Below are 15491 nucleotides of genomic sequence, written 5' to 3' on the forward strand. Positions count from 1 at the left end.
ATGACCAAGAGAAAGTTTTTGTCGTAAAGGCAACAGTAAAGGGTCTTACCTTGACAATAGCAAAGCTGGTAGAGCTTTCAGTACAAACTAAAAATCACAAAATAGGGCTTCCCTGGTGGCTCAGTGGTAAAGCATCTGCCTGCCAATGCAGGAAACACAGGTTGGATCCGTGATCCGGGGAAAATCCCACGTGCCGTGGAGTAATGAAGCCTGTGGGTCACAACTAGTGAGCCTGTGCTCTAGAGCTGGAGAGCCAAAACTATCGAAGCCATGAGCTGCAACTACAGAAGCCCGAGAGCCCTAGATCCCCTGCTTTGCAATAGGAGAAGCCACCACAGTGAGAAGCCCACACGCTGCAACCAGAGAGCAGCCCTGCTCAACGCAGCTGGAGAAAAGCCTTGCAGCAATGAAGACCCAGCTCAGCCAAACATACACAAATAAATAACATTATTTTTAAAATCACAAATAATTTATAATAAAAATAAAAAAAGAAACAAAGCTGAAAGAACCTTATGGGAGCCACATAGAAACTTGTACACAAATGTTTATAGAAATATTATTCACAATAGCCAAAAGACAGAAACAATCCATATGCTCATCAACTGATGAACAGATAAACAAAAGGTGGTGTATCAATATGATATGACTATAACTTGGCAATAAAAAGGAATGAAGTACTGATACATGCTATGACATAGATGAATTTGAAAGCAAGCTAGGTGAAAGAAGCCACTCACAAAATGCTATAGATACCATTCCATTTATATGAAATGTCCAAAATAGCCAAAGCTATGAAGATAAAAAAATAGATTAGTTGGTGCTTAGGGCTGGGAGTATAGGAGATTAGAGGAGTTGATAGCTAAAGGGTGTGGAATTTCTTTTTGAGGTGACTGAAATGCTGTAAAATTGATTGTGGTGATAGTTACACGTATCTGTGAATGTAAGAAAAACTGGATTGCACACTTTAAATGGGGGGATTTTATAGTACATGAATTGTATCTCAATAAAGGTGTTTTTTTTTTTATTTTTAATCTGCTGGAAATAGGGTAAAAATTTACTTGCCAGAGGAAATGAATTACTATTTTAGAATATTTTGCAGGAGCAAACAGGCATATGTAAATAGAGGGTAGATGATCTGCTTTTATTCTTGAGAAGCAATGGGTGAAAGTCCATGCCAAATGCTATTTGGAAACCAAGTCCTCATGGGATGGGGTGAAGAGTCTCATTTTGATTTAGATAAGAAGCGACTTTGAAACACAAAACAAGCACAATAGCAGAAGTATAGAAAGCAGGATTCTTCTTGGATAGTTGCTAAAACTTGCCTTTTTTTTATTATTTTTTCAGCGATCTGTAGTAGAAAACATGTGGTAAGGTCTTGTTTTCATATAACTCTAAAATTTTTCAAGAAAAGAAAATACAAATGAATGGAGATAGAATACAGAAATATATTTCTAGTTGACTTAAGTGGGTGGAACAGTCACAGCTGAACTTTAACACAGGCCAGGGCCAATGCATTCACTTAGGGATGCGGATGGGTGGATGGGTAGATGAATGGATATAGATATAGATAGTCCCTTGAGCTACTGGTGACAACTTACAGCTTAGAAAAAATAATTCAGTGTCATTAAAAATTCTAGTGTCATGCTGGTTTGAGGAAAACATTAGGTCTGATTTAATGGCAGTATTTAAAAAGTCAGGCTTGTCACATAACATTTTAAGAAATTCAGTGACATTTGATATTTAAAAAAAGAAAGGAAGAGAGAAGGAAAAAAGAAGGAAAAAGAGGGAAGAGAGGAAAGGAAAGAAGAGAACTGATATACTGATCTTCTAGTGGTTGGGTGTATGACGCTTCTCTTTGAATGTAGGTATTTATTATTGTGTCAGTTATGGTAAATCGTTACAAAGAATTTCTTAAGGCAAAAAATTCTCATTATTATAGATAAGGATTTGGGCTCATCAGTTAATTAAGAGATTTCTTTTAGCTGAAATGTACATCATAAGTTCCAGTTTTATTGTTGTTTCTTTACACATACTTATTTAATGTAGTACTTTAATTCAAGGAAGAAATAAATCAATTGACGATATTTACCTCCTGTTTCTGACCTATTGTATAATGTAATCCTTTGTTCATCATCTTCAGTCCATTTAATTGGAATATTCCATGTGTAACTAGTTTTTAAAAAGAAAAATTTAACTTTGATTACTAAAACATAAAAACATTTCCCAAGTAAAAATAGACAAGCATAAAAGGCAATAGACAAGCATATTTTCCTCATAAGCAATTATCTAGTGTATAGTATACAATTAACACAGTTAATACATTATACTCTTTTATGGTAAGGATAGGCTATGTAATTGCTTTCAATTTATATACATCTTTAAAATTTGGAAATCTGTTTCAGAAAATTAGCTAAGGTGAAGAAGATTATTTCAATAAAATGCCTTGAGACTTTGGGATAGAGGTATTGCATAAATATAAGAATTATATATATTATGTAAGAAAACTGAACATTCACATACATATTCGTATTCACTCTAATATGCTATAGTTCCCATCAAGGAACATAATACATTGTTAGAATTCAGAAGACAATCTTAAAATGCTGTAAAGGAAATAAAACATTTTAGAAATTACATTGAAATGACACTACCACCATCATCCCTTAAAATGTCTCATGCTCTTTAAATATCTCCTATTTAGAATCATGTGAACCAGTGTGCTGCAAAGAAAATCACTGGGCAAGCATGTTTCAGGGATTTTTAGTGTTTTCTTTAGCTCCTTAGTATTTTCTCATGGTGCCAAGGGAGGAGATGAGCTTTGTATTTTGATACAATATGTACACCTAATATTTACTCTTGAAATCTCTTAAGAGAGATCATAAGTATCTTTTTGGTTGTTCTCATTATCATACCTTACCAGTCGAAAAATACAGGAAATCTAGAGAAAAGATGAATCTGAGTTTGGGTTTAGGTTTCACCTCATAGTTGACCAATGATCTGTGGTCATTCAAGTCCCTAACAGAGAATGGGGGAATGATATTTCTCCCTTTCAAGATATAATAAAATGTATATAATTCAGAGAGATGTGTTTGTCATCTGCATGAAAGAAGTAATCCTTTGTTTTATAATTAGTGAAATGTTTTATAGATTGAGCTTTTACTAGCTTTCTTGAAGGATTTTTTTTGCATTTGAATATTTTCGGCTGTAAGTTTCACAGAACCAATACATGAACTGTTTCTTGGATCTTAGACATTGTCAGTGGTCCATCCTTATCCCCTTGAATCCCTTTGTCGTGTTTGTACTTCCAGTTGTAGATCCCAACGTGCTTTCCCTGCCAACAGCCAGCACCGGCTCTGTCTGTCCGAGGACTGCCCTCTGGCTGCCTGATCAAGGAAAGCCAGAAGTTCCTGAAAATGTACATCCTTGGGTGCAGTCTTTAGCCAATGATGGCTGGGCGTGAGAGTGTTCTTTGCCCCATCTTGGCAGGACCACGCTGAAGCACGGTCTAGAAGTTCCTTACAGGGTAGTTGCCTTGGACAGCACCTACCTGTTGTATTTTGCTGTTTGATAGCCCACCGCCCAATCCCCCACCAGCCTTTCCTAGATTTCCTTATGAGTCACTCTCACTTGAATGATCAGAGTCTGATTTTAGTGAACCTAAGAATGATACCTTATAACTTCTTGACAGATAGACAAAGAAACGTTTTTTAAAAGTCATATCCTACCTACAGATTTCACTCTCACTGCTCTGCTGATTTGGTGTTGCTATGTAGACTAACATTGCATTCTCCTCAGCTTTCCCCCTTGCCAACCCAACTGAAACAACTGATTCTGCAGTGTCTGGATACCCTATGTATACAGTTAGGATTTCACACTTCCACTGTCCCCTCTAAGACATGGTGTTTGGGACTAGGCTGTGCCTGAGAGTAAGCATAAGACATATTACTAAGGTCATATAAAAAAATATTACTCTGAGGTCTGTAAGAGCATCATAAGACAAAAAAGTTTAGAGGGTTGAGGCTATATAATTTTATAGTTTTGGAACCACTTGCAGGATCTAATATAATCTGAGTAAAACAATAGATTTGAGAGTACAAAATATCAAGAAATAGAAATTACATAAATGAAATGATAGAGTTTCTTATATGTTATCTAAACTTCAAAAGTATATTTTTAAAGGTATAATTCACTTTTTAAAAGACTGGCTGATATGCTTAGTTCCATTGGCAATAATGTTTTTTTTTGTTGTTGTTTGTTTGGAGAGGGATCCATAATGCAGGAGTAGTTTTAAAGAATCCAATTCCACAGGTTTAAAAACACCATTGGCTGCCTTTGACTTAACAAATCAGTGGATGTGAATGAGAGAAGGGAACAACTACTGTGAAACTTTCCCAATGGCAGTTTGTTTCTCAAGAAAGAAGTATATTTAAAAAATTTTATATGTGCAAAGACTATTAAATAGCAGTATTAAAGATAGCCAATCTGATCTGCTAGAACATAAACAGTAACTGTAAAAAAAACAATTTATGGTTAATAAAATGATCACATAAATTATGTAGGTTTATATAATTGAACTGTCACCTGATAACAGATCAGGTCTAAGTATCAAATCATTCACGTATTATGAAGAGGAAAGGATGAAAAACAAAGTCTTCTCCATCATAATCTGTCCTCTCCAAAATAAAGCATATACAGACACTCCCTGACTGACTTCATTGGGCCTAAAAACTCAAATTTTCCTATATTTTGGCGTGAACTATTAATTTTCAGAACCTGCACTCCAGCAAGATATCCAGTTTCTCTGAATTTCATTTATGGTGGGAGAGCTGAGTGTCTGAGGCTTTCAGGGGGTTGTGGGGGTGGGGAGGCTGGTAACAGGTTTCAACAAGGTGACCACCACTGGCTTCTCCAGTTTAAGTGCCAATCAGTTTATTGGAAGTAGCTTATTTAATAATTCTGAGTGTTCTTCATCCTCCATGCCTTAGACAGAAAGTTTTTGGCAATTTGAATTTTTGGAAACACCTGAGGTGCTACTCATGTGACTTAATTCCCAAAGTCCTGAATTGGAAGCCAGGAAACAGATTATGTTCCCTACTACATGGAATATGTATCATAAAGTGGGTCTATAAAGCTTTTTCAGTTCTCTAGAAATATGGCTATGACCCCTATAAACATGATGAAAACAATGTTCTAAAAGGAGATTGTTCTTTGCAAATTCATCTGAATCAATTCCCTGTACACTGTTTATTCTTTAACTGGAAATTTTAGCTCAAGTCAATCTTTGGAACATCTGCCACATGCCCCCAGCCCTAGCCCCTCTCCTGGTGCAGGCCCCAGCAACTCCATCACCTCTCACAGGGGTCACCCGCTATAATATGATCCTAACAGGTCTCCCTGAATCCACACTGGCCCCACGTGATCTGTCCTCCATAGGACACTAGAGGGGAACTTTGAAAAATGTAAACGTGATCCTGCCTGTTCTTGCCTTAACTTCCTTGAATTTGCACACTCTTTTGTTCAGAATCTTTAACGTGCTCTGCACGCCTGGCCCCCGCCTTCCTCTCCAGCTTTATCCCACCACCCCCCCGCCCAACTCTTCCCAGGGCCTCTTTGTCACCCAGTTCTTGGAGCCAGACTGCCTGCATTCAAATTGAGGGTCCATCACTTGCACTCTGTGCAACCTTGAATAAGCTGTTTAATCATGTTCTGCCTAAATTTCTCCATCTGTTATAATAAAATACTCTAAAGGACTTAAGATTGTGGCAGCTACTTAGTAAACACCCGATCAGTATTGCATATCATATGTATAATGCTCCTTTTCAACGTTAGAGACTTCATACGTGTTTTCTACTTTGACAACCCTGACAGTCACCCTCAACATCAATTTTTACTCAGTTTAAGAATCACTTCCTCAAGACAGAAAGTCTTCTGTAGCCTTCTCTACTCCACCACACCTCTTGCCTCAGGCTCAGTGTATCAGTGGACACATATGGCAGGAGAGAATAATTACTGTGAAACTTCCAAATGCAAGCTTGTTTTGCGAGAGAGAAATGTTTCTAAAATTTTAATATCCAGAGGCTCTAGCAGTATTAAAATGGGCCAATCTATTGATAATTTGCTGGAACATACAACTAACTATAAAAGAACCAGCTTACGGTTATTAAATTAAACACTTCCTGAGACACTTTCTTTGCACTCTGTAATTCTCCTTCCTCATATTATCCTAATTGCTATTGAATAACTGATCTTGTGATGCTTTACATATGTGACTGTAAGATAAGGTCAGTGAGACTATTCAAAATGAGAGGAAGAAGGTGAAGGGTCTTTACAATAGAAATCAGGCAGTGGCGATTAGAAGCCACCTGGAGTGTGGTGGGTACAAAATTGTCTCCACCCAAAGCAAGTGTTAAGCTAAAAGACAATTAAAATCAGCATGGATGAAATTTGAATGGTGTCTAGGGGATTTAGTGTATGGCTTTGGAGAAGGCAATGGCACCCCACTCCAGTACTCTTGCCTGGAAAATCCCATGGACAGAGAAACCTGGTAGGCTGCAGTCTATGGGTTGCAAAGAGTCGGACACGACTGAGCGACTTCACTTTCACTTTATTTAGCCAGAATCCTGTCTAGGAGGCGCTTCAGTTGGGTAGGGGGTCAGTGGCTGGGAGATCCTACGGTTGTGGTTTTGTTCTCTTCAGTTGGGAGCAGTTGGTACTCCATTAATGTCTACAAAAATAACTAATTATACAGCAATGGCTATAGTATTAACTCTTTTGTAAAAGTTGTTGTCATACAAGGGTGATAAGTTTGGAAACCACTGGCTGTGTGGCTCATATTTTGTCAGCTTTTACAATAGTTGAGATGTTTAAGAAATCTGGCAAATTAGAGGGAATGACATATTGGATTTGTAATTTTAACTGAAATTCTTAGAATATCTTAACGCAGTAGTCATGTGTAAATGTCTAGAAAAATCTGATTTTGCTGGGGTTTTTTTGTTATTGTAATTCTATTGGACTGTAATTGACTTACAATGTCAGTTTCAGGTATATAGCATAATGATTCAGTAATATATATGCATATATCATTCTTTTTCAGATTCTTTTCCCATATAGGTTATTGTAGAATATTGAGTAGAGTTCCCTGTGCTATACAGTAGGCCCCTGTTGGCCATCTGTTTTATAGAGTGTGTGTAAGTTAATCCCAAGCCCCTAATTTATACTCCACCACCGTGTTTCCCCTTTAGTAACCCTAAGTGTATTTTTGAAACATGTGAGTCTGTTCCAAATATAATTCCATATATGTGTGATATCATATGATATTTGTCTTTCTCTGAATTCACTTCACTTCGTATGATAATCTCTAGGTCTGTCCACGTTGCTTCAAATGGCACTATTTTGTTCCTTTTTATGGCTGAGTAGTATTCCATTGTATACACATACCACATGTTCTTTATCCATTCTTCTGTTGATGGACATTTAGATTGCTTCCGTGTCTTGGCTATTATAAACAGTGCTGATGAACACTGGGGTACATGTGTCTTTTCAAATTACGGTTTTCTCCAGATATATGCCCAGTAGTAGGATTGTTGGATCATCTGGTAGTTCTATGTTTAGTTTAAGAAAACTTCATACTGTTCTCCATAGTATTTGTACCAATTTATGTTCCCACCAAGAGCATAAGAGCATTCCCATTTCTCCATACCCTCTCCAGCATTTATTGTTTGTAGGGTTTTTGCTGCTTGTCATTCTGACCAGTGTGAAGTGATACCTCACTGTAGTTTTGACTTGCATTTCTCTGATATTTAGTAATGTTGAGCATCTCTTTATGTGCTAGAAGAGTCTCATTATGTAAAGTTAAAGGTTTGAGGATTCCCTGGTGGCTCAGACGGTAAAGCGTCTGCCCGCAATGTGGGAGACCCAGGTTCTATCCCCGGGTCGGGATGATCCCCTGGAGAAGGAAATGGCAACCCACTCCAGTATTCTTGCCTAGAAAATTCCATGAATGGAGGAGTCTGGTGGGCTATAGTCCATAGGGTTGCAAAGAGTCGGACATGACTGAGCAACTTTTCACTCACTCACTCTTTTTGTTGTTGTTGTTTTTAAAGCTTAATGTGTTGAAAATGTCCAAGAAATTTGATATGCCATATTTATGAATTTTAATTTGTTATGTCCATAAAAATGTATAGAAAAGTATTTTTAATTAGATTTATAAATCTGTGTCTTTAGGTGTTTATATTTGAAATTGTAAATGGAATTTAATAACATTTTCAGTAGTATTGGGGGCTTCTCTGATAGCACAGTTGGTAAAGAGTCTGCCTGCAATGCAGGAGACCTGGGTTGGGAAGGTCCCCTGGAGAAGGGAAAGGCTACCCACTCCAGAATTCTGGCCTGAAGAATTCCATGGACTGTATTCTCCATGGGGTCGCAAAGAGCAGGACACAACTGAGGGACTCTCACTTTCACTTCACTAAGTAGTGTTGTTTAGAAGTTTCTTATAAATGAAATATACAAAATAATTTGATTGATTGAGTTTGTAATTGTTAAAATGTTCAGGAGAATTTCATTTATGCATTGTAAATAAAGACATCCTCAATCAAAAACTAGGGAAACTGCTATTGAAAAGTCTCCTCTACTCTACCCACAGGCCAGCACCTCTCTCAGAAGCACCCCCTTCTAAATACTTCTGGTTTTGGTTCTTCGGATGTCTAATCCCGTAACTGTAAATACCTCTATATTTTTTAGGTAGTATTTATTAACTCACCCACGAAAGAGGGTGATTTAATTCACTTTCACTGCTTTCTTTTTCATTCTCCCTTTAACAGTCAAATTTTAATAAAGCAAAATTGTTATTGTTATTAGACTGTGTATAAGTTACAGTTGTTCCTTTAGATAATATACTCATACTGCCGTTTCTTGTTTTATAAATTTTAGAATTGCTACTCTCTCCTAACTGTAGAATAAGGTTCTCTTGTGCAGTGCTGGTAAATGCTCAATAACTGGTTCTCAGGGTGGAGTGGAAGGTGGGATGTATTATTTGCTGATTTCTATTAACTCACATCATGACCAATTTCAGGCTACTGGAATGACATCTCTGAGTTGGGATTAAAACCAGCTTCAGTCCACCACTGAATCAGTATACCAACATTCTTCTACCCTTTCTTCCTTTTCCACCTCCTTTCTTCTGTCAACTATTTTTTTTTTCTTGTTACAGTGTTAAAACTGTACAATCTAACCTGCCACCAGAACAGAATTTTAACATGTTATCCATTGGTTGATTATAAAAACTAAAAGACAATAAATAACATATATGGAGTTAAGCTGTATACCTATTGTTGGCCAAGAAGTGTGTTGAGTTATATTTCCTTTTCTATGGTTTGATTTCATGGCCCTTGAGTCACTTAAGTAAAAATTTCCCCTAAGAGTAAAATAGACTCCTTGTTGGGTTTCCCTGGTAGCTCAGTGGTAAAGAATCCACCTGTCAGTGCAGGAGACTCCTTTTCCTTATACTTTATCAGTGGCATAAAATCATTCTACCTACTTCTTTTTTTTTTTTTTTTTGGATCACAATTTTTACATACGGCCTTGATTTTTTTTTTTTCTAATTTTTCTTCTTTATGGTTGACCACACTGATAAGCCTTCACCAACTCCTCAATTTTGCCATCCTCCCAATCATACTGTCTTTTTTCCTGCAGATCACCTAACTCAGCTCCAGTCCTCCTGCTCTTAGGGCACTGTGAGCCCACTGGATGGGTGCTGGTCTGCATTTCCTTTCATGGATCTCCTAGGACAGATACACTGTTTCCTGGTTCCTGTGTCTTCCTCTTTTTTTATATATTCGTATTTTTTCTCTCCCTGCTCCAGTTCACCTGGAGTGTAGCCTTAGTAACTTTCTAAGTGCTGTGTGGAAAGCATTTTCTGGGGCTGCATGTCAGAAAATGTCTTCACTATGCTGTTACATTTGGTTTAGGGACTGGGTAGAGAATCGGAGGTTGAAAATATTTTTTGCATCTACATTTCAGATGTCTGCTTTATTTTCTTCTTGTGTTCAGAGTTGTTGTGAAGAATTCTAATGTCACAGTAACTCATGTACCCTTATTCTCTGAAATTTCATGAGGCTGTAGCTAAGAATGTTTTGGTTTTTATCATTTTGTGCTATGGACTCAATGGGGCTTTTTAATCAGAATCCTTGTGTCTTTTATTATTTCTTTGATATAATATGCCCATTAAGTTTCTCTGTTTTCCTTTTTTGAGAGACTTCTATTAGTTGGTGCTAGGGTTTTTTCATATTTATCTTCTCTTTCACATTTGCCAGTTCTGTGTATGCTTGTTCTGTACTTTTAGAGAATTCTCCAAATTTATTTCGAATTGGTCTATTAATTTCTTTGACAACTGAAATTTTAATCTTTTTCATAGCTCTTTTATATTTTTAGTTTGTCCTTTCAAAAACAATCTGCTCTTAGTTAATGTGTATAAGAGCTTTGATCTCAATATATTTCATAAATTTTTTATTTCAATTATGTCTCTTATTGAGATGGGTTTATTGTTTATTCATGTAAGATTTTAACTTTTATGTTTTTTAGATTTTTTTCATGCATCTTGTTATCTTTGATCATTCATGTTTAAGAAGGACTAAATTGATTATTCTTGGTGTCTTGTATGTAACCCCTCTACTGTTGAGAAGAGAGGTGTATTTTTGAGACAGACTTTTCCGCTGAACAGGAAGTCTGACTAGAGGCTCTGTGTATGTATGAGTGGAGCTGGCAGCTCCAGCCCATTCATCCTACAAATGCCACAAGGAGGAAAGCTTTACTCTGAGTGTACCCACCAAATGGAAATTCTTAGCTTTCCTCCACTGTTTTAGTCAATTTGTTCAGGGGAAAAAAAAGCCCTCTGGGTTTCGCTGGGTCATTGCCAGACTTTTGAGAGCTCTGTGCAGAGGAAAGAAGGGCAGTCAGTGAAGGGAAAGTGGAGGGAGAGGGGTCTGGCTAATGCAATGGTCCCGAGTGCAGACTTCAAGTTAACGTCCCTTCTTTCAACCTCGCTTTCACTCCTGCCATCCACTCAGTGCTGACACTGAGCCCAGGCCCATCTAGGGTAGGGGAAGTCAGCTTCCACCTCTGCTCAAGCCTCTTTTCATCTGGCTGCACCTTCTCAGTTTGTTTTCTGTCTATATTCCTCCCTCTACTTTTCTTCATCTAGGAACTTCAGAGTTCCTCTCTGTTTTCTTTACTTCTCTATTTCTTTTAGTACTTCTATTTCCTTTTTCAGTCATTTCCGGGAAGAATAAGACTTGCATGCACATGCTCAGTCCACCATTTTGAACCAGAGATGACTGAGCTATTTCTAAATGTCTATTTCCATAAAGACACTGTGCTTATGAATCAGGTACCAAAGAACAAGTTCTAAATGAATTGCTGGTATTTCCATCAAATTTCTGCTTCCCCTGAAGTGCATTATAGAGTCTTACCCAAAAGCTGAATGTGGCTCAGAAGCATTAGCTCTCGGGTCCAATAGAAAGCGTTTCTGTGTGATGTTCTTCATATTGTCCACATTAAGTACAGGGTAACCCATCTGATTGGTCCAGGTGTCCATTACTTCTTTCACTGGGAGATTACTTGCCTAAGATTAAAAAAAAAAAAGAAAATAGAGAACAATCAATCAACAAATAAGGGGAAATAAAAGGATAGAATAATCAGATAAAGAAATGATTGATAAATCATTTGTTAATCAAAGAAATTTTTGAGGATATACTTCTCATTACCTCTTCAAGTGCTGCCCAGAAATCTGAAGTTTTGGCATTCTCAAATTTGTGTTTTTTCAAGTAATTCTGCATGTGAAAGATAAATATTTCAGAAGTCAGTGTTTGCTTTTTCCATACCTTCACAACATGAGTGAACCTTTCAACAATCTCATTCTAATGTATAATATAGCAAGTATACCTGGAATGAAAATCGAATGATATTCTGTATGTAAAACATTTCATAACCTATAAAAACACTGTACAAATAATGATTTATTTGTAAAGCATAAGAAATACTTTTATTATTAATGAGATAATTTTTTTTTTTTAGTCTAATGGAATTGTGAACAGGAGAGGGAAAGTTTAATTTGTTCAGGATATACAATGCAAGGTACTCAGCAGACAGTCAGCAGACCGTAACATTTTTGATCTGCTAGGGAAAAAAGACTCATGATTCTGTGATGTTCACTTATTAGTGTTAAACTGTCCACTACCAGCTGTATCCCTTACCTTTATTTACACCAGTAGGGTTTTCTCATCTCAGACACTAGACGGCCCCATCACTCATGAGTGGTTTAAGTGATATGCAAAGATAAAAACTGGTAAGCTTGGCTGTAAGCCAGGGCTCTCAGCAAACTTCTTCCATAAAAAGCTGTAAAGATTTTAAGTGTTGTGAGCCATATAAGTCTCTGTCACAACTACTCAACTCTGCCTCCATAGCCCCAAAGCAGCCAAGATAATATGTAAGTGAGTAATCATGGCTGTCTTCCAGTGAAGCATTTATGCACTGATATTTGAATTCCATGCAATGTTCACATGTCATGAAATATGCTTCTTTTGATTTTTGCCAGTCATTTAAAAATGTAGAAATGATTTTCATTTGCAGACCTTACAAAAATGGGTGGTGGACTGGATTTGGCCCAGAAGCTGTATTAGTGCTTTGCAGATTTTTGTTCTAAAGAAATGAATATACAGTCTTTGGAATAATAATCATCATGATGATAATGGATAAATTGGGGAAATTACTCACTGTAAAGTGTAAGCCTTCATTTTTCAAATACTTTTACAGTACAGATACAAAATATTTTTAACTAGAAGGTCCCCCTTTTGTCAGTTCTGGTCCCCAAAGCTCTCTGCATATGAGTTTTCAGGGATACTGTGATATCCCTAAAGAAAATTCCTAGTCTTCTAATCTCATAATTGGGCACTACTTGTGGTTCTCCAGGAAACCTTCCAAAATTCCTGCTGTAATTACTTCTGTTATGCTCTAGAATTGTCCTGTTTAAAATATGGATGTCTTTGATGGAAACAGAACCTTCTTAAGTGGTCTTTGAATCTTCAAAGAAAACAAACCAGTGGTTGACTTTGCACATAATCATTTTCACTCTAAGTTGCTCTAACTTTCAAGACATGCTATTCCTAAGTCATGTTATCTTCTAAATTCCTTTTTTAGCCATGGAGAGATACTACAATATTACCAGGACTGCTCCAAGATACCTGGGAGAGGGTTGAAAACAGTTTGAAACACTGCCTTCCTGTTTGTTCTTTTGGTTGGTTGCCTGCTCAGCACTGCCGCTGGAGGGCAGGCAAAGGAAGGGAGAGGAAATGAAAGGCACATCAGTTCAGTTCAGTCAGTTAAGTCGCTCAGTCATGTCCGACTCTTTGCGACCCCATGAATCGCAGCACACCAGGCCTCCCTGTCCATCACCAACTCCCAGAGTTCACTCAAACTCGTCCATCGAGTCGGTGATGCCATCCAGCCATCTCATTCTCTGTCGTCCCCTTTTCTTCCTGCCCCCAATCCCTCCCAGCATCAGTCTTTTCCAATGAGTCAACTCTTCGCATGAGGTGGCCAAAGTACTGGAGTTTCAGCTTTAGCATCATTCCTTCCAAAGAAAGGCGCATGTTCTTTATCAAATTCGTTCCAGAGTTTTGTATAGATCATTCTTTCTTAGTAAAATAATTGGATCCTTGAAATGGTAATGAATATAATCGTAGCTACCTGTTGATGATTTTTAGTGAATAGTATCTTCTTAAAATTAATTTAGAGGAACTTCTTTGTATAGTCACAGTGTCTTGTGCTGAGAAACGTGCAATCTTGGGACTGAAAGGAACCTTAAATACTATTTTATACAACTCTCACATTTTGGGGGTGAAGGAAACTGGTGTCTAGAGAGGAGAAGAGATTTACCTGAGATTACAGTGAAGAGACTTCTGAGTCCTGGATCAGTTTGTGTGGTTTTCATCACTGTTGTTACTGTTTTTTAAATTAGTTCCTTGCTTCTTCTGAGTGAGAGGATTACAGCTTATAGTATACTAAAAGTAACTAATTTTACCTAGATTAGTGCTTTTGACTATTCTATACTGACATTTTCTTCTTCACTTTAAATAATCACAATATAGTCATTCTAGTCAAAAGTTCATGATGACCTCGATCTCTCGATAATAGTCCCTCAGTTGTTACTGGTAAGAACAAAATGAAACAAACAGTGTTTCTACTACTAATATCTTAGGAAGGGAAAGGGCATTTTCCAAGCCCTAGCTCTGTAAAGGATATCAAAAATAACTAGGTAATTTAACTTCTCTGTGAAACTTTGGCTAAATGACAGTTACAGACCCAATGTATGTAACAGACTGTATGTAAAATCGCCTTTTTTGAGTTTGTAATATTATCTATTCCTGAACGAGGAAAGTAAAAGGGGAATTGTCCTTAATTAATCACATATCTTAACATTCATCAGCCACATACCAGTGTAGTTTTTTCATAGTATTAAAAGTAATAAATCATACCTGACATCCTATTTGAAATGTCTCTCGTGTTATCCAGTTTTCAAGCATTCTCAGAATGGAAGCTCCCTATGATGTAAAAGAATGGTAAGTAAAACTAATATAGGATATATAAAAGAAACAAATATCAGTGATCTCTATTGGGACCAGTATCCCATGACCATATTTGTGGGATAATGTCTTCAAGATGACTCTGCTAAATGGTTATCAATCTGTGATTCTAGGGTGAAAATACCATCTGGCATACCTCCATATCTATGCTTCTGAAATAACTAAAGGGCAGGAAGAAAAGGATACAAGGGCCATCCTTTCACGAACCTGAGGTTCAAATAATTATTGCACTTCACCACATGAACCAGTAGATGGGGCTTTCCTAATGAAAGAGAAACTTGGGGGAAAAGTATTAAGTCATCTTTGAACAAGGAAAGCATAAAATTCTGGATAAAATTCAGGATAAAATTCTGGCTGCTTCTTACGTATATTGGAATATTTGGGGAAATTATATTTAACAGAGGGGAATAAACAGTTGAGGGATTAATCAGGTCATATAGTTTAATATAGATTAGACATATAATTTCTAATATAGATTAGACATATAATTTACTGAAGCCCAGGTGGTGCAGTGGTAAAGAATCTGCCTGCCAATGCAGGAGACACAAGAGACGCAAGTTTAACCCCTGGGTTGGGAAGATTCCCCGGAGAAGGAAATGGCAACCCACTCCAGTATTCTTGCTGGAAACATCCATGGATAGCAGAGCCTGGAGAGTCTATGGAATCGCAAAGAGTCGGACACAACTGAGCACTATCCACACACAAAGACACATGATTTAGAAATCCTTCTCTTCCAAAATGGTTTCTCTCACTTGGTTTTATTTAGTCTGAAGTATCTGATGAATACCTCTGCTCTCTACTTGCTTTTCATATGTTATAAGATTAACTCTAAAACACTTTATTGGTAGATTTAAA

General features: G+C 37.2%; 1 protein-coding gene and 1 long non-coding RNA gene across 2 annotated transcripts in view; one reads left to right on the forward strand and one right to left on the reverse strand.

The window, feature by feature from the left end:
• Positions 1-15491, reverse strand: part of ENPEP (glutamyl aminopeptidase) — a 79365-nt gene that overhangs the window by 29864 nt on the left and 34010 nt on the right. The window contains exons 8-11 of the mRNA XM_061419392.1: positions 14529-14594; positions 11760-11825; positions 11466-11617; positions 2090-2169 (exon numbers count right to left, since the gene is read on the reverse strand). Of these exons, the coding sequence (XP_061275376.1) occupies positions 2090-2169; positions 11466-11617; positions 11760-11825; positions 14529-14594 (364 nt within the window). The remainder of the gene's footprint in view (positions 1-2089; positions 2170-11465; positions 11618-11759; positions 11826-14528; positions 14595-15491) is intronic.
• The window catches only part of LOC133249258 (uncharacterized), a 49434-nt gene continuing 45764 nt past the window's right edge, over positions 11822-15491 (forward strand). Inside the window, exon 1 of the long non-coding RNA XR_009736895.1 lies at positions 11822-14612. This is a non-coding gene — a long non-coding RNA (uncharacterized LOC133249258). The remainder of the gene's footprint in view (positions 14613-15491) is intronic.

The sequence above is a fragment of the Bos javanicus genome, chromosome 6 (assembly GCF_032452875.1).
Source record: "Bos javanicus breed banteng chromosome 6, ARS-OSU_banteng_1.0, whole genome shotgun sequence".
NCBI classification, from domain to species: Eukaryota; Metazoa; Chordata; class Mammalia; order Artiodactyla; family Bovidae; genus Bos; species Bos javanicus.